At 40.1% G+C, this 22,657-nt stretch overlaps 1 protein-coding gene across 1 annotated transcript in view; it reads right to left on the reverse strand.

Annotated features, from left to right (window-relative positions):
• Window positions 1-22,657, reverse strand: part of runx3 (RUNX family transcription factor 3) — a 128,290-nt gene that overhangs the window by 103,878 nt on the left and 1,755 nt on the right. The window contains exon 2 of the mRNA XM_074692686.1: window positions 3,167-3,260. Within this exon, the coding sequence (XP_074548787.1) occupies window positions 3,167-3,240 (74 nt within the window). The 5' untranslated portion in view covers window positions 3,241-3,260. The remainder of the gene's footprint in view (window positions 1-3,166; window positions 3,261-22,657) is intronic.

A 22,657-nucleotide genomic window follows, 5' to 3' on the forward strand; every position in this document is an offset into this window, starting at 1 on the left:
AAAGGGATTAATGAAGTCTATTCTATTCTATTCTATTCTATTCTGTGGTATATAAAGTATCATGACATAATATTGTCTTTGTAGATACTTCATTCATTTTATGGGTTTTTTAAAGGCCAATTCCACAGAAACAACTGAAACCTCATGATTATGCCAAGTGTTAAAATAATTTTGGCCACCACTGTACATAGACACAAATAGACTCTGCCACACATGTTGTGAACACACACGTTCACATCATGTGATTCGGTGCGGGCAAGTTTGAGGAATGGAATGTGTACGAGTCAGTGCCCACACATCAAGCAACCGCCCAAAGCTCAAGTTGGCATCCCACACGGCGGGGATATGAGTGAACGGCAGGAGAGGAATGCAGACAAATAGCGAGTTATTATTAAGCAATACTGCTGCAATTAAACAGGCTCTTTCTCACCTCTCTGCTTTTCTCTCCTTATCAAGATCAGAGATAATGGGTGGTACTATGTGACGAGACGATGGTATCTACGAGAGCCAGCCAGAGGGCAATCAATAATTTTTGTGAGACAGCTTTATGACTTCTAATGAATTTCTCCCACGCCATCACCAATGCCTGATATTCAGTTGCCGTTGAAAATTTTTGTCTCCAGGCTGAAAACTGAGGGCATCTTCTCTGTAGTTCTTTGCATTTGGGTTGTAAAATACTCAGATTTTTTTCTTTTGAGTTGATTAATGTGAGTTTGTTTAAGAGGAGACAGCCATGGATTTTTTTACAGCTACTATTAAAGATGTCTACATTGCATCACCACTGTGCACGGTCCTCTCCTGGGCCTCTGCGCTTCCTTCCCCCTGTAAGCCTCTGAGTCTGTTGACTTCCAGTGAATGAAGGAGTGGAGAGAGGGAGACGCTGTGCTGCTCTGTATTTTTAGGGCTGTGTGCCTGTGGTCTTGGTGGCCTGTCCCATTCAGGGGAGCCATGGGGGGATATTTTTGGCCGCGGGCTGAGTTGAGTCTAGGCCCACACAGAATCGCTGACAGGCGCACGAGAAGAGGAAAGAAGGATGTTTTCCTATTGGGAGGAAACCATGCCTGATTATGGGGGAGCAAGAGAAAGGGCAGATGACTGTGTTTGAATACCTGTGTCTGTTGATCATGTGCGCGTGTGTGAGTGAAGTAACTGTGATTTTTGTGCGAGAGTGGAAACAAAAAAAGAGTGAATGGATGCTGCACCCTTACTTTTTATGCCAAATACACTGCAAATGTTTTGAAATTTGACTTTACTGTATAAGTTTATTCTGTTTCAATATGTTTACTAGCTTAAAATTAATCTAAATTTTATATCATTAACGTGATCTATTGAATGTTAACAACCAATAAAACATAGTATATTCAAATGCAAACAGAAGCAATACATGAAAGACAACAGTAACATTGCTAATTAGTATATCTTTTAATTTTTTTTTCCTTTTGTTGGTTTGTTCCATATAAGTGATATTAAAGATACCCTCTTATTTATACAACTCTCCAGATGCTATTTTAGTTGGCTCACTGATTGGAACGATTTGCATGCTCCATGTAATGTGGATACAGCTCTCAGGGCTATGATTCCCCATATTAATATTTAATTGCCATCAAAGTGTGTTTTCAAAGTATAAGGTGACGTTCTGGTCTTTCAGAACAGGCATGATAGCGCCGATTCCGGAGCAGGGTGAAGAGCGTAGTGTGGTTCCAAAGAGACGAGTTTTCAGTCATCTTATCCCTCCCTCCCCTCGCTCTGGCACCTGTAGCGCCCCTCTAGCAACAGTAAATCACGTGACCATTTCCTCGTAAGGAAATCCTAATCCTCATGCCAGATCCGTTCGGGTGCAAGTAACTGCCCCAGCTCAAGACATTGTGAAACCAGAGGCGATGGCATTAAGAATTAAAAATGCTAGAAAGTGGTCCCTGTGCGCGCCTTGTTTTGTCATCAATGCTCCATTAGTGTCACTTTAATCTCCGCCTACCCTCCTTCTCCCCTTCGAGTGTTTGAGTCAATATCGGGAAAGCCAGCCTGTTTCTGCCCAAATGGTTACAATATACCCTCTTCACGCCTTAATAGCTGACAGAGGTTATTAGGTTGATCTGTGAAGCAGGAATGGAAAAAAAGATTAATCTTTGCTGTTAAAAACCATGAATCTGAGCAAAAATAAACTATGAAAGTCAGTGAAGGCATATGCTAATGGAAGTTAAAAGCTGTACAACTGAAAAACTATCTTTAAAAATCTTTACACCCAAGACCCATGAAACACAGTTTTGAACGTTTCTTCTTTCTTCGTGGTTAACTCTGTCTTGCTTTTGGGCTGGATACTCCCTGGACTTCCTGGACAGTGGCCTTGTTGTTTAGAGGGCTGTCCTTCAGCGGGACATCTCATGGACATAATACCTATGTGTGGCTCCAGCCAGTGGCCACTGTGGTAATGTTGAAACAGAAGCAGATCTGACACACAGCTGTTGTTTATGATGTGGCTAGCCCAGGTTCATGGGCCACAGCCACATCCATCCCAACCCCAGAATCCACAGATCTATAGTCCCAATCGGAACTGTTTTTGTGTTTTGGGGGATAAAAGTCATTCCGGTTTGGCCCAGAGGGCCCCTTGAAACACTACTCTGCCTTTTTTAAGCAAATGTTATTAGAAGTCACAAACATAAACCTTTCAGTTTTGGATATTTTCAACACATAATTTTATTAATTATTGTTTTTAAATCATGAAAAGATGTCCCTAAACCACTTTTATGGGAACTTCTGAAAAACAGTTATGCTGCAAATTTGTTTCCTGGTTCCATATTCCCACAAAGGTTCTTATCTGTAATCACTAATTGCCTAAGACACTCCCTGGAGCCGCTGTTATATAACACTGCTAGCAGAATAGGTCCACAAAAAAACCCTTTCATTTAACTTTCTATGAAAAGAAAAGTCTAGTCATTACAGTGGACCTATTTGAGTTGGTTCTGAGAAGGCTTTTAGTAATTCTTAAAAATGCTTCAGGAAAAACAGTTGGGTCACAGGATTTATAGTTACAAAACCAAGAAGCAGAGGTTTGATGGGTATGTTGTATGAAGGAGTTAAGTTTATTCAATGGAGTAGCATCCTTAATGCACATCACCAGTCATTACTGAATAAAATCAACACCCAAGAGATAGTTCAGTCTCCTTACTTTGTTTGAGCGAACCACTGACATCTCCTTAGCTCCCAACAAAGCCGAACAAGAACATCAGCACAGAGGGTCATGGTGTCTCTCTTTACTGGACCTTAAAAGACAGAAGAAAGCGTAGGCCAGTGGTCAGATAGTTATAGCACAGCATAACCTTAAGCCCAATGAGTTACTGAGGTGAGCTGAAGAAAAGGTAACGTGTTTGTATGTCTGGCTGTGTGCTTCACCCCTGAAATGTGTACACAATAATATGGGACATTTAAGAAATCATCCTTCATATGAAAGCAGTTCATTGTCTTCACATGCTAAGCTAAGATCCCTGCATTGTGTGTGTGAATGTGTGTGTGTGTGTGTGTGTGTACAGTCAAAGAGACTCATTCAACTACATGTCTGACAACCTAACTTCTGTTAGGTTGAAGCATGAAGCATGAAAAGCATTAGTTGCTGCATACAAGTTTATTGGGATGTAAAAAATAGAGCACAGGCACTCAGAATCCCAGATCATCAGTCTAAGTCTCGGCCATGAGACCTCTGAGGATGGTGTTCTTAAAGATGTGTTTTGGCTTAGAGGCTAAACTGCATGACCCAAAGCATACCATCCTGATTTTCTGCAATGCAGTACCCAATGTACTAGACTGTACTATATAAAAGCCTCATATATAATGTACATACGCTTCTCATTTCTTGTCTGTGTGATTAAAAATCCTTTTCACTGGTTACAGTCTCTGCTTCTGGGACATTTTAACTGTGAGAGCAACAAATCCACTGTTATCTTTACAACACTTTTCTTTTTTTCTTACAGAACATCCTGTGTACTGGTCCTCACCCAAGTGTCACCAAGGTTATAATAGTTTTGGATTTGTCATTATAGTTTAGTTTTAGTTAGTTTTGACATTTTATTTTCCATTACAGTTTTGATTAGTTTTAGAGCCGGGATTCTAGTTTTTATTCAGTTTTGATTTTTGCAACAAGGCTTAGTTTTAGTTTAGTTTTAGTTTTTCATACCTTATTAACCTGGTGCAGGATTCAGAAAGGTCAGAGTAAATATTTTGTCATACTGTTTATTTTCAAGTCCAACATAGTGCTCACTGCTCAGTCAATGCTGATACCGAAATGTTGGCTTCTGCCTTAAACACATGAAAATAATACAAACTTAGTATAAAAAAATATAAGCATCAATCATATAAAATAATGTTAACATAAATTACATAAAAATAATATTAACATAAATTATAAAAAACAATATAATGTGAGCTTCAATAAATAAAAACTTGGACTCTGTAACAATTAAACTATTACAGATGCTCTGATTCATTTCTCCTCTATGTTTCGTGGCAGCACAGCGCACAGCCAGTCAGTGCAGTTAACAAGCTCGTCGCTATGATGGTGCTGTGAGGCCCTGACAACTGCCGAAAACTGTCTAAAATTGGTTGGGAAAATGTGTCGCATTAATTTAAATCCTAAAGGCTATTAATATTGTCAAAAACTATAACTAAGGGAATTTTGTTTTTAATTTTAGTTAGTTTCAGTTAGTTTTGTGAACACAAGATACAGTTTTAGTTTACTTATCGTTTTTGTTTTCTTTTCTAGTTTTTATTAGTTTGAGTTAACTGCAATGTATTTTAAATTTTAGTTTTCCTTTTTAGTTTTGTTTTAGTTAACTATTACAACCTTGAATGTCACCAAAGCACCAAGAAGAGAGAAGTGAGAAAAACTCTCTGCTGAACTGAAATCCATATTCTTAGAAGTCGGACAAACTTTAGTCATTGCTGCTAGTAAAAAAAAAAAACCTCGTGTTTAGTCCCAGTAATACTTTTTTGCCTTCAAAAATGATTTTTTTTTTCTTGAAATTACAGATTTTCATAAACTCTAATAAAACATCTTTCTTTACATTTTATGTAATCAGACTACATTTTGATTTCATGGCTAGTTGCATTAATTTCAAGCATCATTAAATGGATATGCTGTACTTGCACATAATGCCAAGAAATTACATAACACTTAACTATGAACAAAGAAACTTGTTTAAGCAGTTCCCCAGAAATGAACCATCTCAGAAATAAAGGTTAGTATAATTATCAAGAAGCATTCAATATTATTTAAAAGAAAAGGAAAAGCTTTTGTAAAGATCTATTGTTATAGTGTCTGAGAATAACAACGCTTTAAAATAAACAGTTTATGATGATGTTTAACCTAATGACTTTTTGTGCGTTGCATACATTGAGTGGTACTAACATGCATCTGTGGAGACAGACAAAGCAGTAACAGGACTCTCTGCTTCTTGGCCTTCGAGTCATCTCACTACGTCAATAAATACAGCAAAATAGCATTAGCAATATCTTCAGCTATATCATCAGGCTTTAATATTATGGAATTAGTATCAGTGTTTTAAGGTTTGGCCATTTAGGTGAAATTCTAAGCCAGGCAGGGAGTAATTTGGACACAGAGAAAATTGATTTTGACCATCAGCACTTTCTCATTTTCAAACAGCGCCTGCGGCTAAATGGGTTAGCCTGTTAAGCACATTACACAGGTAGCTTCTCCTTTCCTCCCCAATGATTATATGTCCGTCTTGAGCAATTGATATGTCTTGCAAATAAGAATATTATCATATTCCATGACTGGAAGAGAAAAAAAGGCCTTCTGTTAAAGAGTGGACTCCAAAGACTGAGAGAAAGAAACCAAGGGATAGTTTTCTTTTTCTTGTTTTTAATTTCTTGAGGGAGGGGTGTGTGTATCAGATGTCCTAAGCTACACTGGAACAGGGGTGCTGTCAAGTCCTGTCAATAAAAATATGCAGTGATAAACTCTGAGTAGAGGAAGGGGCACACTGATGTGTTCTTTGATCAACACTTAGAAAAAAAGGCTTTTACTTGAAGCTAGGAAAGGTTGGGGTTTTATAGAGTGGAAAGCTGAAATGTCATAAATGAATGGTGTGCTGTTCTCTTAAACTGTGACTGTTATCTGTGAAATGTTTAAAAATAAATAAAGCTAGAGCTTTTTCTTCAATCTGTTTTATAATTTGAAGAAATAAGGAGAGGAAAGTTATGATGGATGAGCGTTAACACATTCACCATGGCCATTTATGCTCAAAGGAGGACTAGAAGTCACCAGGTGTTAGGAATAAGGTGTAGACCGGGTTATTTTGCCATCTGCATGTCCAGAGAGCAGGACCTTCCCTCAGTACCACTCCTTGCCTGTGGCTTGAGAGGCTGTCTGCAGTCTATAACTGTAGCCCCTAGTGGTCTGAGTGGAACCACATGGGGGAACTTGATAGTGGTGTAAAGCCAGAGGAAAAGTTAACCTGGGCGTTGTGGCAGCAGCTCAGGGCCCGTCTGATTGATGGTGCTTTCCACTGGGTCTGACCCTCAGCAAACAAAGTCCCACAATAACAAAACAATGTCATAAAATGTGATCATACAGACACAAACTGCATGTATGTACACTAAATGGTAGACAGTAAGAGATAATTTTTCCCCAAAGGCCATGATATACATTCCTCATCCATCTTTAATCCTCCTCGGAGCACTGCAGCTGCTGAGGAGTGGCTGACTGCTCAGGACCATTTACCGTAGGACCAGTCGCCATGTGAACAGCACCAAACTCGCTAATTGGAGAGAAACAGAGCCACAGGCCACAGACATCCAGTAAACACCAGACCACAGTCTCATCCATTTGACCATGCAGGTACCTGAAGGCACCAACAAGAGTTGTGACTTCCTCAAATCTTCGCCGTGTGGCCTGGGAAACTTAAATCACTTCAAACAGCAGGTGTGTTTATAACAGAGGATGAAGCTACTGTGCAGTTACACTGAAATAAGACTGGTTACTGCTTACACCTCAGCACTGTGATGGATCTTTAATAGGTGGACTAGCACACAGGAATAATCTGTCTCTCTCTGACCCCCCTCTTCTGTCAAATGTGCTCTGCAGCCATATGCTTCCAGTTAAGACGGCGCTCAGCCCTGAGCAGAGGTTAAGTGAAACTACCTGCTCCTCTGTGTCTGGTGATTATTTGCTTTGTCCACAGTGCTACCACATCATAAAACACTTGCGTCCACTTTCCTCTTGCTATCGAAGTCCCCGAGGTTCATTATTGTTACGCCTGGATGTGTGGCTGTACAAGGCTGCCTTTTTAATGTCACACTTTGACAGCCCACAGAGGGTTCCACTAACAATATGCACCACAGACCAGTATTTCACTTCTGCACTCCCAACTCTCTCCATAAGGTTCCCCCTGGCATTAACACAATATTGGTCATCATCAATCTGGAATTGATATAGCAAATAATAAAAAATGAGGTTTCTGCAGGCAAATAGGATGAGGCATGAAAGCTGAACATAGAGCTGGCTCTGGTTTCCTGTCTGAAGGCCTGTTAATTAATGGAGCAGACAGAGGCCATAACTCTTCACTGGCCTTACACTGCCTCAGTGCCAGGCAGTTCACTATTACCATGTGTATTGTATTGGTCTACTTGGGCACCAAAGCCCCCTCACTCTTTTTTTCTACCTCACACAAAACACATGCAGAAGCAGGAGAGGATTCTGAGGTGGCAGATCCGACAAAGATCAAACCTTTTTCACCCCCTATGAGTTTGGAAAGCCAGTCAGTTCTAAATTATTTCCAAAACCACAAGTGATTTGTCTCTGTCTCTACCTTTGACTTCATTTGCAGGATCTGAACATCAAAAGGGCGCGCAGTTCGACTAAGATAAGCTTTAATCGGTTGAACTCTAGCAAAGCCATCAAATACACATTATGGATGTCCTCGCCCCAGTGGTAGCAGGGAAAAAGTCCTCTGCTCCTTATTAAACACCAGTCAATACCAGAGAGGTATTGAATGAAATATAATACAAAAGATATAGAAAATTTTCATTTCTAACCCAACCGTGATGACTGGCATGGCCCTATAACTTTAAAAAGAAAGCGACTGCACCAACCAAGCAATGGCCTTTAACAATCAACAGAGGATAAGCAGGCAGGCAATGAGAGTCACTGATGTCTCTAACGCAGTCTTTAAAAATATGTTCAGCATTCATAATGAGTTACAGTTCAACATCGCATTAAGAAGTTCATGTTATTTTTGTAGCATACAATGATATTCCTGTCATGCATGTAACTTGTTTTAAAACATGGCTTAAGGGCACTGGTGCAGCTCGGATGGCAGTGCAGGGGCCCTTTAAACAGAGGCTAGTCCTTGTCTCGCTGGTTGTTGATTCAATCTCTGATCCTGTCACTTCTGGGGCAGCAAAATTAAAATAAAAAACCCTGAAGACATAGCTTCCTTACTTTTAGCTCTTTTTTGGTTGCAAAAACAGTCCAATCATCCTTATGTTGTTTTCTCCAGAAACAGCTGTCTGCTGCATCAGTGGCAGTCCATGATGGTAGACCTACTGACAAGGGAACCAAATCATAAAGGTCAGAGAGAATGTCAAGTTATTTTGTTCATATGGGGGTCCACAATGTTGGGTGATGATACAGCCATGGCCAAAAGTTTTAGAGTGGCACAAATTTTGTTTTTCACAAAGTTTGTTGCCTCAGTGCTTATGGTCAAAATCTGTATTGACTGTAGAGTGTGAAGAGTGATCAGATCGTTTACAACCAACTGCGAAATCATTCCCTGCCGTGAAAAATGACCTTTGTGAAAAACAGAATCTGTGCAATTCTCAAAACTTTTGGCCACTACTATACATATGGATGACCACTGCAAACATCCAGGTTTACATCTCCACCAATTCCATTGCTGCTCCAACCATCTCCACCCTGACCAACTGACCATCTGAAATCAATTCCTGGATGCAAATAAACTACTTCCAACTCAGCTGTGAAAAACCTAACCTATTAATCATGGGCCCTATTTCCCTCACCTCAACCACCAACAATGTCAACCTCTCCATCCACAATGCTTCCCCTACCCCATCCTCACATGTCCACAACTTCACCGGCCTGTTCCACCACCACACTCCTTCCTGTTACCTCTGAATACCACCTGACACTGAGGAACACCCTACCACTAAACAACTATAACTGCCTGAACCTTTCCACTTTCACAACCCTCATTAAGGCCCATCTTCTCCTAGGGATGGGTACCGAATTCGGTACTTTTATAGGTACTGACTGAATTCGGTCAAAAGTACCAGGTACTGATTCATGTAAAATCTTGGCCAGGACACTCTTGCAAATGAGATTTTCAATCTCAATGAGGCTCTCCTGGTTTAATAAAGTTTCATTCATTTCATTCAAAATCAAAAGGTACCATGTTTAGGTACCTAAATGCATCATTGTGACTGTAGGGGAGTAGAGGAGTAGGTGATTTTCCATGCTGGACATGAACACAGCATTATGGTTATGTTTTGAAGAATAAATATGTTGAATTGAAAAAAAAAACATTATTAAACAGTCTGATATTTTTTACCACATAGACACAAAAAAGTACCTAACATTGGTACCGTTTAGTACCTATACTGATTGCCAGGTACCCCGCATTGGTACCCTGACGTTTCAAATGTGAAAGGTACTCATCCCTACCTCCTCAATACCACCTGACACCATGTGTTGTCAACTGTGTTACATGTGATTTTTGTGCCATAATTTTTTTAAATGTTGGCCAAACTTTACAACAAAGGATGAGGGACATTTCAAGGGAGCATAGTCTTACATAGAAATTTTGAATAACTCTAAATTCAGTAAAATATGGGTTTATAATGAAAAAATAATACAGTTGACAAATTAATGCAATAAATATTCTTGCCAACTACTGGATTTGTACAGTCCATGTATCTACTTTGCAAACAAACAGAATATAAAGAAAAAAGGCACATTTTTTAAAAATGTGTTTGTATACCTGAAATGTACCTCTTATCATAGAACCACTCATATAAATTGCTTTTCTGTAATAAATTAAACTCTCCAACTTTTTTCATGCTGTTTTCTCTACAAGAATGTATCATTTACTTGTTTTTGTACTTAACATCCGACTCTCTCCCTTCTGTCTTGAGGCATGGGTGTAAAAGTGACCGCATTCCCAGCAGAGACAGTCAAGTCTCTCATAGGGGAAGCAATCAGACCCAAACCTCCAATTGAGGAGTGTCGTCTTCCTCCCTCACTATCCGGCTGGGGAATGCTAGTGGTGGTTGGTTTGTCCCATCCTCACCACCACTTCTGGGCTGGGGTTCCCAGCCGAGAACCCACACGCCTCAGCTGAAACAGTTGGGATAATGAGACACTGCGGGGACAACAAAAGCAGCGGCCCCTGCTCTTAGTCACAATTGCAGCTATATAGGAGAAATTCCCAACTTCTGATATAGAACAAAAAAATCAGGGTTCAGTCAGTTCAGCCCGTGGCAAGTCAAAGATATCGATCAGCATTAGATAGAGGTGTGATTCGTCAAATGTCTTCAGCTTCCAGACATAGATAACAACATCACTCAATGATAGAAAATGAACAAACTCCTACCAAAGGGTAAATGTTTTGTCATTTATGTGTCAGAGAGCATAAAATGTTCAAAGCTTTCTTCACTTTATGACAAGTTATTTAATGGGGTTGGATGTTTAACTCCTCCTTAAAGGCATCACGCAACACTACTGACCTATTCTATCGCCACTCTTTCTGCTGTTACATCCAATCTCCCACCATCCCCTCAGTGCCCTCTTTCATCCCCCCGCCTGGCATGAGAAGAAAAGCAGTCTCTAAAAACAGAGCAGAATGGGGCGGGCCCAGTATCCGTCATGCCATGCGTACATTTCCACATTCTCTCATTCCCTGAGCTGTTTCCTCTCAAGAAGTCATGAATCAGCCACTGATGGGCCTTCACCCCACCCTGCCCACAGCTCCTTACCGCCTCCCAGCAGGACTTCAAAGCCAGGGTTTAGATGACAAGAGACACTGTGCAGCAAGATGGAAAAGGAGAGATGGGCATTGGTGTTGAGTAGTAACAGTACTGACAAACTCTCTCCTCTTGAGAACTAGAACATTCAGCTGCATCAGTGAAAGTCCTGCTGAAATTTTATTTGAGGGAGTGGATATTATGGCTGGTTTCCAGACTGGAAGCTTCAGGGCTTCTTAGTAGGCACAGAATGTCACATATACCAGTGGCCAAACCTAGACCACCATGACCAAGGGTGGAAGTGACATCATGCTTTATGGCTTGGCAGGCAGGGATGATTACATTATAATAGCAAAGGCGTCACACTGTAAGAATGAACCAAGAATTGGCCGACCACAGGAGAAAAGACTGGAGATGCAAAAGGTGAATGGACAACAGTGGGTCCACATCAAACCAAGTCATTATTTTTCTAGATTTGAAGAGATATGCAAGGAAGAACTTGAGTTACTTGTTGTTAATCCATATTTATATCCTCTACATCAATTTTAGTAAGACCTGTGGGTTTTGACAGTGTCTCAGATATTTGATTTTACTTTTTTAATCCATTTTTAACTGTTTCAGTCTTTTTACTAACAGCATATTGATTAGAGCTAAACAGGAGATTTTAGTATGTTAGCATGCTAAACAGAATGTTTTGCATTTACTCAGAAATATGTCAGAAACAGAAAAATGAGAAGATGAAAAATTCAGCCACTGTTAAAATAAAAATAACTGCTGTTTCTTAAGTCTCTATGGCAGGCGAACGCCAAAAACAAAGGCAAGCCAAGATCAAGTTTTTGAGTATTTTCACAACAAAAATTGACATGTTTACAGACTGGTACACAAACAACAAAAAAACCACTTAAGTCTCTATGGCTAATTTTTCTTTCCTTGAAATTATCAATGAATACCGCAATCTCTCTCAATATTTTTTTAGTTCTTTCGGTATTTTTTCAGTGTTTAGATAATATAAAGGCCTTGGCTTATAAAACATTGTTTGTGTATGGTTTGAGGCTCACAGCGCCCACATAAGTCAACCTTTATCTGTGTGCAGATAAACCAGGAGTAATTTGGAGTCAGCATTCCCATGACAACAGACTCTAAAACACTAACTGAAAAAAAAGAAAATCATGTACCAGAATCATACATTGGCGGTAATTAAATTATTTCATTTAGCTTTATGAACTATTTGAATAATCATTCTGCATGCTTAAAACAAAAAAAATATCTTATATTTTTTGGTAACCAACAATTTTAGAACAGCCGTGTCAGAAGACCACTTTTTCATACCTCTGTTTTTGACGTGCTCTCTGGACAAAAAAAGCTCAATGTGCAGCACTGGGGCTTTCAAACGAATGATACTCTTGAAGCTTCCTGAATGTGTGTTTATAAACAAGACTCAATATTATTGTGATGTCTGAGCTGAATTCGATAGATTCCTCCTCTGTCAGTTTTGCTTCCGCTGCAATATGATCTAAAATTACATTCAACAGCAACTGGAGAAGGGCATGGCCCATTCACTCTCTGTGCTGTAGCACTCATTCTGCCTCTCTAACTTCATCACAGGGGCTCAGCGGAGCTCGTGAGGGGCCATGGGAGTCTGAAAACACCCAGGTCCATTACTCAGATTGAGAGGCTAACCTGGAGGTAGAGTCTCTTGGCTACCTCCATCAGAGTCCCATGCCTGGCTAGGAGCATTTCCTCAGAGACTTTTGACTTTAATGGACTCTGCTAAAGGCTGTGTCTCTCTATATTACCTTTAGAATTGCTCATATCATGTTACTTTATGCTGTTAAGCCATGGGTTTATACTGATTGATCTCTTTAACTATAATCTCTATTTTTCGGCAAACTTTATATTTCTATCACCCTTCATATCTACATTTTTTGTTGCTTGATGAACAGAAGGTGTCTTTTCCAGCATGTTCCAGATTTATCAATTGGACCTCTAGCTCAAATTTTCATGGACATGGTTTTCATGGTCCCCTATATGCCCCTACAAACGGACTCAGATTGTAAAGCTGCGTTTCCACCAAGCAGTTCGGGTCGATTCAGTACGGTTTGGGATGGTTTGGTACAGTTAAGCCTGATCCCGTTTGCGTTTCCACAGCAAACTGTGCCCTCCCGTGGTGGGGGAGTGTAAGCCGGATGCCAGAAGCCACAGCTGTTAAACAATAGCGCGACGGCGTAGCAGCTTACCCCGCTATTAATTCAACAAAGAAGAAAACGGGACACAGTAAACTAAGAGCACAGATGGAAGACATGCAGCATTTCGTCCTCTCTGCGATTGACATGTAGTTCTCTGTTACAAAGTGCAATCAAGCTTTGTTTCAGAGAAGACTGTGTGCCGCCAGGAGAAATGCAGCCGCTGTCGGGGTAAGTGATTCTTTTGACCAATCAACGGTCTGCAGTGTGTTGCTCCACCTTCCAAGAGCGGATCGGTTCAGTCTGCCACCCATACGAAAGGGTCCCAAAAAAGTAGGCCGGCTGGTCTCGGTTTTAGGGATCTGTCCCAGGATGAGTAAGTGGAAAGGCCGCAAAAAGCCTGCCGTACAAAGACGAACCGACCCGGTCTGCTTGGTGGAAACGCGGCTTAAGACATCACCCTATTCACCAGGTCTTGTTCAGTGGTAAAGCATGTGTGTGTTTTAGTTTGTATTTGGTCAGAACCAAATATTGCACAAACTTTGAGACAGTGGATGGAAGATGATTGTGGAGGAGGCGGTGGATGGCAGTGGATGGTGAAGGATGGCAGAGGAAGTGGTGGTGGGAGGGGTGGTAGAGGGCAGAGGAGGTGGAGGCGGTGAAGGCAGAAGATGGTGGAGAAGGTGGAGGATGGCGGAGGTGATGGAGGTAGAGGATGGTGGCACAAGCGGTGGACAAGGTGGTGAATGGAGGGAGGCAGTGGATTGGGGAGGAGGCAGGGGTGGAGGCGGCGAATGATGGCCGAGCAGGTGGGAAATACTGAGTTGGAGGCGGTAGAGGTGAAGGATGGTGGAGAAGGTAGTGGAGGAGGCGGTTGATGGCAGTGGAGAACGGAGGTGGAGGCGGAGTTGGAAACGTTTTTTTTTCATCCTTCACACACACAGCCATTGCTTTTGCGTTTAATGGTTGGTTTGGTTGTAAATGGCTCCCTTCTCCTCTTCTTTTATGTGTTGTGCCTTTTTTTGTAATTCTTTACTTTGATGTGCATGATACCCTTTATTTAGTTTTATTATTCCAAATCAAGTTTTTTAGAGTTTATCAAAAATTAGATTTTCATTTCTGTCCTTCTGCTGAAGCCTCTGAACGTGTATCAATCTGAGCCGAGAAAGTGTCTCATAACATGTTCTTTTTTCCTCTCTAATGAACATAAAAAGACCTCATAAGAGTAAAGAAAAACAAAAAATGGCAGCACATTTGGATTAGCAATATGTCAGAGACATTTATTCTGCACTATCTATTCATCTTTAAGTTCAAAAGCAATGTTAAGTGTTATTTTAAATTAAAAAAAAACCCTAGGAATCAAAAACACAAATAGGAATCACAGATTTTACTGTAATTTTGAAAACTTGATCTTTAGTTCTTATTTATGTGAAAAAAATTTATGTAAAATGAAAAGTAAAATGCGCCCTATGTATCTCATGTAGCTCATCTGAACCAGAGCACTGCATTTTCTCACATTGCTAACTCAACTTTGACACTATTCCCAGGGGAAAATATTCCCAACCTTGTCAAGAACTAAATTCTAATTTTCTGCCTTGCAAAATAAGTTTGTTCATGACTATAAAAGACCTCTTCAAGTCCTAAATACTTCAGAGAATAAACTATACTGGTCATGAAGAAAGAGCTCATTCACCACTTTGCAGTTTAACAGTGGTGTTGTTGTTGTTGACACTTGTTAAAGATGTTTGGCACTGGTTTGTTAATCATCAGATTTGGAATAAGATCAATAGCGCCTTGAAGTGAAGATAAAAGGAGCCACTGCCGTTTTTGCACTAAGTAGATTTTTAGTTCTCAGGAAAACGGGTGGGAATGGGATTTCCTTTTTTTGTGCATGCCCACATGCATTTGGACACGTGTGTGAGGTTACTTGATCCGGCAGCCGATTTCGCGTGTCAGGCAGGGGACAGAGAGAAGGAAGACTGTTCGCCTACACAGCTGCATGTCCAGAGGCTGTTGTCTGGCCACCTCTTATCGCAGCCCTCTACAACAGCGTATTGTTTGTCCAAGTGAGAACTTCACTCTCTCATTAAGGTCACTGAGTAAGAGGATGGGAACTCAGACACGGAAACCCATGACATTTTTTGGCCCCGCTTAAGGGAAGACACTCGTGTTGAACTTGTGTGTGGGTATCATGGTGAATGGATGCTTTTGGAGCAGGCACAGAGGCCGGTGCTTTTATCTCTTGTGAGAACATTAACCTATTTGTAACTGTGTCATTATCCCTCAGTTCAGAAAAGGTATCAACTATATCTGCTCAAACACAGGAAACACTCTGATCTAAGGTGTTTTTTGTTTGCAGTAAAACATCAGGGAAATGCCTCCCTCTTGTGGTCAATAAGAGTTTGGCCTCCAGGAGAAAGTGGCTTTAGGCAGTGTTTGTCAGTACTGAAGTGTACGTCTTTCCCAAAGAGTAAACATCTCACAAACAATTACCTCTGATAGTCCCCAATGGCAGATTTTACCGGAACAGCTCAAACTTTTTTATTGTGTCCTTTGGGCTCTTGTTGCACTTTAAATTTGATCAGTAATTATGATCATAAAGTTTGTGGATGAGTCTGGGTTCCTTTGGATGACAACACAGGAGACATCTGTGTGCCCACAATGTACGGGCAGTGGAACTGCTTTCCCTGTGGTTGCTTCTAGTGGAAAACCCATAATGGCCTTTAATTGGGACTTTAATTGTGTGTGGTGGAGCAAAAGCATTGACTACAAAACTGGCGGTATTTGAGTGCATGCATGCGTCTTTTGTGTAAGTATATGTGTCGCTCACCAAATCCTTTTCCTCTCTTGGCCTGTGAATAGCCACAGTCAGAGTCAGTGAGGCTTGTACCATTTCAAATCATATCATGATCTTTATAATATGAGCATCACTTTGCCTTAAGGGGAAGCTGGAAATGGGTCAGTCGAGCTGGATAACAACACCAACACTGATACTTTTGCTGACACAAAGATGCTTTTGGAATGAGGCTTTCTTGAAGAAGTCCCATCCTAAAAGCACTATACTCCCTCCTTTTTTTTTCATGCCCTTTGGATATTTCAGAGATGCGGTTTGTAATGACCGGGATGTATGATGAGTTAGTGCGATGGCTAATAAAGATGTGCTGTGAGAAATGTTAATGTTGAAAATTTTGCATGCTGACATATGACCTTGTAAAAGGTTTTTCCTTCATAAAATCTATATCTGCAGTAAGTCTTTGTAACATTTTTGGCAGCAAGACAGAGTACAAAGAAGAATACTATTATACACAAGAAGAGGGTGGCAGTGCATGATCTGAACACACTACAGAAAAGAAGCAAAGACCAGAAGCAGGAGACAGGAGGGTGAGAGCAGGGGATGAAAAGGAAAGGTGAGAGATTAAACAGGAAGAGCCATGTCTGTTACGACCAAACTGGCACCAGTGGGAACATTTGGATGGGATGGAAAACAACAGTCCATCTTGTGTTCCATTCATGTGTGCATTATTGCTTGGCTTCTGTTCCCTATACACACACACACACACTCCCTCAAGTATACACATTCACACATAAATGCACACTGGCAGAAAGGCAGGAGCTTGTGGTTCCAGTCCAGTGACAGTGGCATGTAGTCAGGATGGGGATTCTTCAAGAGTAGCTCCCAGTATTTGAAAAGCATGTTTGTGTTGGCCCAGAGTTAATAACTTTTCATTTATTGCGGAAATGACAGGGATAGTAATTAAGGAAATGGAATGACTTTATTGACCATGATGTTTATATTCAGTTCCAGATGTGAGGCAGCTGCCTACGTGGCAAGAGGCACTGCCCCCCATGAGCTTTCAAAAGGAACCCTTTCACAAAGCACAAGAACAGGGTATATATCAGGTCCACCTGTTTAAATCAGCCAATCACATGGTGTCATATCCACAGTATCCTTTAGTTTAACTCCTTTTGTGTGAACCACTCCTAGGCTGTTACTTCAGATCAGGGGTGGGCAAACTTTCTGATTTGTGGGCCACAATGGGTTCTAACATTTGACAAAGGGGCCGGACCAGGAGCAGATGGATGGAGTGCTTTGGTAACTATCAGGGTATCATTCTTTCATTCCATATCCATTTTAGAATCCAAAATCACAACAGATAACGACTTGTTATTCAATTTTTCGTTTTCAAATCAAAAATCAGAAAACAAATAACAGTCTTTTTTTTGCTGTTTTGATTTTGTTTTGAAATTAAAATTAGAATATGAAAGAAAGGAATTATAATGGGATTTTTAATCTGTGTATGGTTCGTTCTTTCGTTATTCTGTTTCAAAACCAAAACGGAAAAACAGAATTACACAAAAACAGAAAAACTGAAAAAGATGTGGTTTTTCTGTTCTGGTTTTAAAAATGAAATTACAAAAAAAAGTAAAAGATTGTGTCAAAATTGTTTGTGTGATATTTTGATATTAAATGGGAACGTCTCTATATAAAAATTAGACAAATAACTCACATTGAAGGTTTATACAGACATGTTCCTGAGCTTTTTTTTTTATAAGTAACAGATCGCTGACGATCCACTCCATCTTATCCACGCGCATATGTGCACTTCCATGTGTTTCAATGAGTTTTGTTTTGTCCACTTTCCTTTTCTTAGGTCCGTTCATCTTTACAGAAGGGCTGATGGGTCAGAGGGTAAAGTGCAAACGTGGAGTAATAGGCCTACGCTTCACCTCAACAAAGCCAATGTATCTTCAATGCGCCATCTATTGGGGAAACATCAGAATTGCAGGGAAAATAAAACATTAACAAGGTTTATTCATTTAATTTTTTCAAGTTCGGTGGGCCGATTAAAACGTTTAACGGGCCGCATGTGGCCCCCGGGCCGTAGTTTGCCCATGCCTGCTTTAGACGCTTGTGGTTGCTGAGAAAAGGATGGTTTGCCCAGGGGATGTGGTGCAAAATGGAGTTTATTTGACAAAAGACTTTTAACTGGTCAAAGAAAAGAAACTGGCAATAAAACTTTTTCAAAACCAAGACTGTCTGCACATCTGCAAGATCAAGAGACCATGTGCTTAAGTCATCCACACTACCAGGCTGCAGCACCTTCCTAAGCGCTACTAACTCTAAGGATCACAGTCATCAAGGCCCTGTTTAAACGACAACATTTCATCCGGAAACGCAGTGGAAAAAAATCTGCATTTACACAGAAACGCCAAGCGACCTAAAAACACTGGAGTAAGCATGCCAGGCCAGAAGTTGGCGCTATAACTGTCTTGTCCAGAAGCTGCTTTGGGTAGATCTCCACATAAGTAGAGTTGAGTCAATCATCTGGTGTGTTGGCGAATACTAAGTGCAGTAGTGGAGCAACAGATACTTATTTTGTATAAAGACAGTCAGCAGCTTCATCAGATTGAGCAGCACAAGCACAACACGGTAATTTGTGTTTCATAACAACGGTACTGTTGTCCTGTTGTATGCTTTCACGCAAAGGGCAGCATGACGTCAGCATTTCCATTGAAAACGCCGGCTTACTGTGGCAACAGTGTCGGCAGTGTTTTAGAAAAATTCCACTCTGGAGGCCGTTTTCAAATGGTTGGCTAAAATGTCATTTTTCATATAAACGTGAAGCTGAAAGGCAACAAAACTTTAGCGTTATACCTAAAACCGTTGTCATGTTAACGGCCCCTAATACCACACACCACACACTGCCTGTTGATATTACTAAAATAAAGTTAAACAAATTAATAAAAGTGTCAACCAAGGACCTGGCTCCTACACATGGCAGCAACTCAGTGCATTTAGGCAGACCTTCAGACCTCACATCAGAACAGGTAAGACAGGTGGTAGAAGTGACTTTAAATGTGGCATGGTTGTTGGTGTTTACAGATAAAACATCCAGTGAGCAGCCATTCCCTGGACTAAATGCCTTGTTGGTGCCAGAGGTCAGAGAAGAATGGAAAGTAGGCCTGTCACGATAATCAATGAATCGATTAACCGAATGATAAATAAAAACGTCCTCGGTAAGTTTGCCAGCCTCGATAAACTGACACGTGCATGCATGTTTGCTTTCCTCCTCTCTTTCGACCAAAGAGGCTGAATGAGAAGATGGCTTACTACGTCTATCTTTCCTAACATGGGGGTGCATAGGTTCCATAGTGGATTTAGCGGATTTATAGCGGAGTGAGCATCTGTCAAAAATGCAATCTTTGGCATCTTTTGCGACGGGGCTGCTCGCGCGTACACACGGAGAGAGCTGAAGCGAGCGTCCTGAGGGGTAAGGAGGAAACACACGCTAATATGAGTGATGGCACGAAAGATACAGTTCTTAAGCTGCCTGCCACAGTCCCAGTGTGGGAATATTTTTTTTTTTATCAGAATGAACAAAGTGTGAGCTCATGAATACCAACGAGCTGATATGTCGCATTTGTTTGAAAAGAGTGGCGACGAAGAAGAAGAAGGGGAAGTGCAGTGGAGCCTTGTTGTTTGACAATCTGCTCTTACTGAGGCTTTTGGTCTGCAAAGTGAATAGAAATAAAAGCACCAAATGGTGGGCGCTCAAAGACAGCTACATTGCCAAAGAAATGCAGCCCTTCAATACGGTTGAAAGCCAGAAATGTTAAAAATGTTTGACAGACTGTACGGATTGACTGGGAAAAAGTACATGTTACAAACAATTCAGGAACTGTATAAACTCCACTTTATTTAGACTATAGTTTTTATTGTTGTTTTTTGGGGGGAGTTTCGTTTTTTCTTTAGAGACAGGGTCTATGTTTTGTTTTTGATTAGTATTAATTATTTTTATTGACATGTATTTTTTGCTAAAAGAGAGTCCATTTCATTTTCATTGTATTTTTTTCTCTTTCTTGTTTGTTAAATTTATTATATTTTTTGTTTAATTTATTTTATTTAAAAGATCCTGACCTTTTAATTACAGTTAAAAACTCTTAAGAAATTAAAGTTTCCTGCTTTTGATATGGTGTACTCACTTTATTATCTCATTTATCATAATTACATCAATGAAAAAAACGGAAAAAAAAATCTAAATCACATTGACAATAATATCGTTTATCCGCAATAATATTTAGGAAAATTATTGTCTAGCAAAATTTGTTATCTTAACAGGCCTAATGGACAGACTGGTTGGAGATGTAAAAAAGACAACAGTAACTCAAATCACTACTCATTACAACCAAGGTATGAAGACAACCACTTCTGAACGCACAACTCATCAAACCTTGGGCGCCTCTCCTGTCAGCTAAGAAGAGGAAACATGAAAGCACAGAGCCATCCTAACTTGTTACAACAGTTCAGGCTGCAGCTGGTAAAAATCATGCGGGGGATCATTTCTTGCCACACTTTGGGCCTCTTAGTACCAACAGCACATGGTTTACAGTCCACAGCCTACCTGAGTATTGCTGCTAACCATTCTTTGGGCAGATCTGCCCAGTCACTGAACAGTGTCTCTGTTACTTATACCAGACAGGCTTTTTATGAAGATGATTTCTGTTTTGCATTGCTGAAGTAAAATCCTGCCAATTACTGTGGCAGATGATGTTCTGTTCTGTTGTGATTTGCTCCCATCTGGTTCCCAGTGAAAACACAACAGTCCATTACCATTGCCTGTGATCTGGAGGATGCTTTAATCTAAGAGTATAAACTCAACTTAATTATATCCTGCATACTAACTCTAATAGTATAATGTAATCAAACAGGGAAACCATCTATTTTGTCTCGTCAAACATTCTACCATAAGTCTTTAAAGTGTTTACTCTGCTGTTTGAATCAGATTGTAGAATCATATTCAGACATAATTCTGCCAAATTTCAGACATGTTATGTGGTAATGAATCATACTTGAGTTTTTGGGGGTCTGAATTAGATGCGTTGGTGATACTGTATTTTTATTCCTCTGCCGCAAAAGCTACCATCATAACTGAGCTAAGCTGAGTCTAAACAGACTCTTTGTTTAACACACTGATGACATTATGCTTGGCCTTTCATGCATTTCTGCTTTAATCTCCAGTCATATTTTATAATTGCTTTATCAGTCCACCATGCCAGGGTAGCAGTATTTTTAAGTATAGTTTAGACATCAAAAGAAAGTCAGATAGCCTGGTTAAAAATAATTCACAAAGACATTACTGTAAAATACAAGTCGCCAGACAGTGTTTTCTTTTCCAAAGAGCCATGATTTAAATATTCATTCCACACATAACCAACCATTTGAAACTAGTGGTGAAGAGATTGAGAGATACAATGGACTGACATTATTTTATGTCTTATAACTCTATGTTGATATACTAACCATGAACTAGTTGCCACTTGTCAAACAAAAATAGCTGTAAATATTCCTGCTCAATGAGCATTGCAGTAAGCTAGTTGCTCACTGTACTTAAATTACTTGCTAAGCTAAAACGAAACAGCTAAAATGTGTTACACTGGTTAAAAAATGAGGCTACAGTGCCTTTCAGTCTTTGACAATTATTTCTACTTGTGTCTGTGACTTTTTAGCGCTTAAGGCACTTCACCACAGAAGCCTTTGACTAATCAGAGTCCAGTCATTTCTATTTGCCTATAAACCATGAGAATGTCATGCTAAAAATACATCAGTAAATGGGACATGGTGTGAGCTCTCTGCTGAGGGCTGGCTGAAAAATCTTTATCAAAAATCCTTGATGCACTTTTCATACTCAATGAGGGGAGAGGAAAAAAATTGGCTTGAGGTGGAGGGCTAGGTTTTTGTAGAGGAGCTGATTAGCAGATGGTTGATTGGTGTCTCATTGCAGCAACAGCTGTGAGCTGCACGGAAACCATACACACAGGAAGGAGGGGGCAAGGGCAGAAAGGAGGGAAGAAACTAACCAAACCAGGAAAAAGAAACATAATAATAATAATAATAATAATAATAATAATAATAATAATAATAATAACCTAAACTGTGACACCATTTGATAAACTACAAATCCATGTTATAGAATGTTGGTTTTCTCCACATTAATGGCTGGCAGGTTTCAATTCTGCAACACATAGATTAAAGCATGTGAAATTATGAATCATGCATTAAATCATGCAGGGCCTGATACATGAATACAGGACAAATTATGCCCTCCAGTAAATAAGACACAAAGCAGGTCGATGGCAGTTAACCTACACAGACTGATCCATCTTATATCTGACTTCTGTAAATCCTCTGTATTTTCAATGAGTTATTGTGTACTAACAACCTGTGGCGTCAACACATTATTAGAAGCAGTTAGCTCACTCACCACTGCTCTCCATGGCCATTATTGTTGCTAATACTGCCCTGTTCCTGGTTATTTCAGCTTCGAACAGCCATGTAGTAAAAAAAAAAAAAAAAAAAAAACAAGCTCATTGTATGAAAATGATTAAACCTTTTTGTTTTTGTATTGACAAAACTGAAATTAAGATCCAAAGCTAACCAGCAGGATCCCTAATGCTACCGCTGATCGGCATTTTTTGATGCAAAA

This window comes from Halichoeres trimaculatus, unplaced genomic scaffold (genome assembly GCF_033239565.1).
Source record: "Halichoeres trimaculatus isolate MK-OKI-2021-1 unplaced genomic scaffold, fHalTri1.1 fHalTri1_scaffold_17, whole genome shotgun sequence".
Lineage (NCBI taxonomy): Eukaryota > Metazoa > Chordata > Actinopteri > Labriformes > Labridae > Halichoeres > Halichoeres trimaculatus.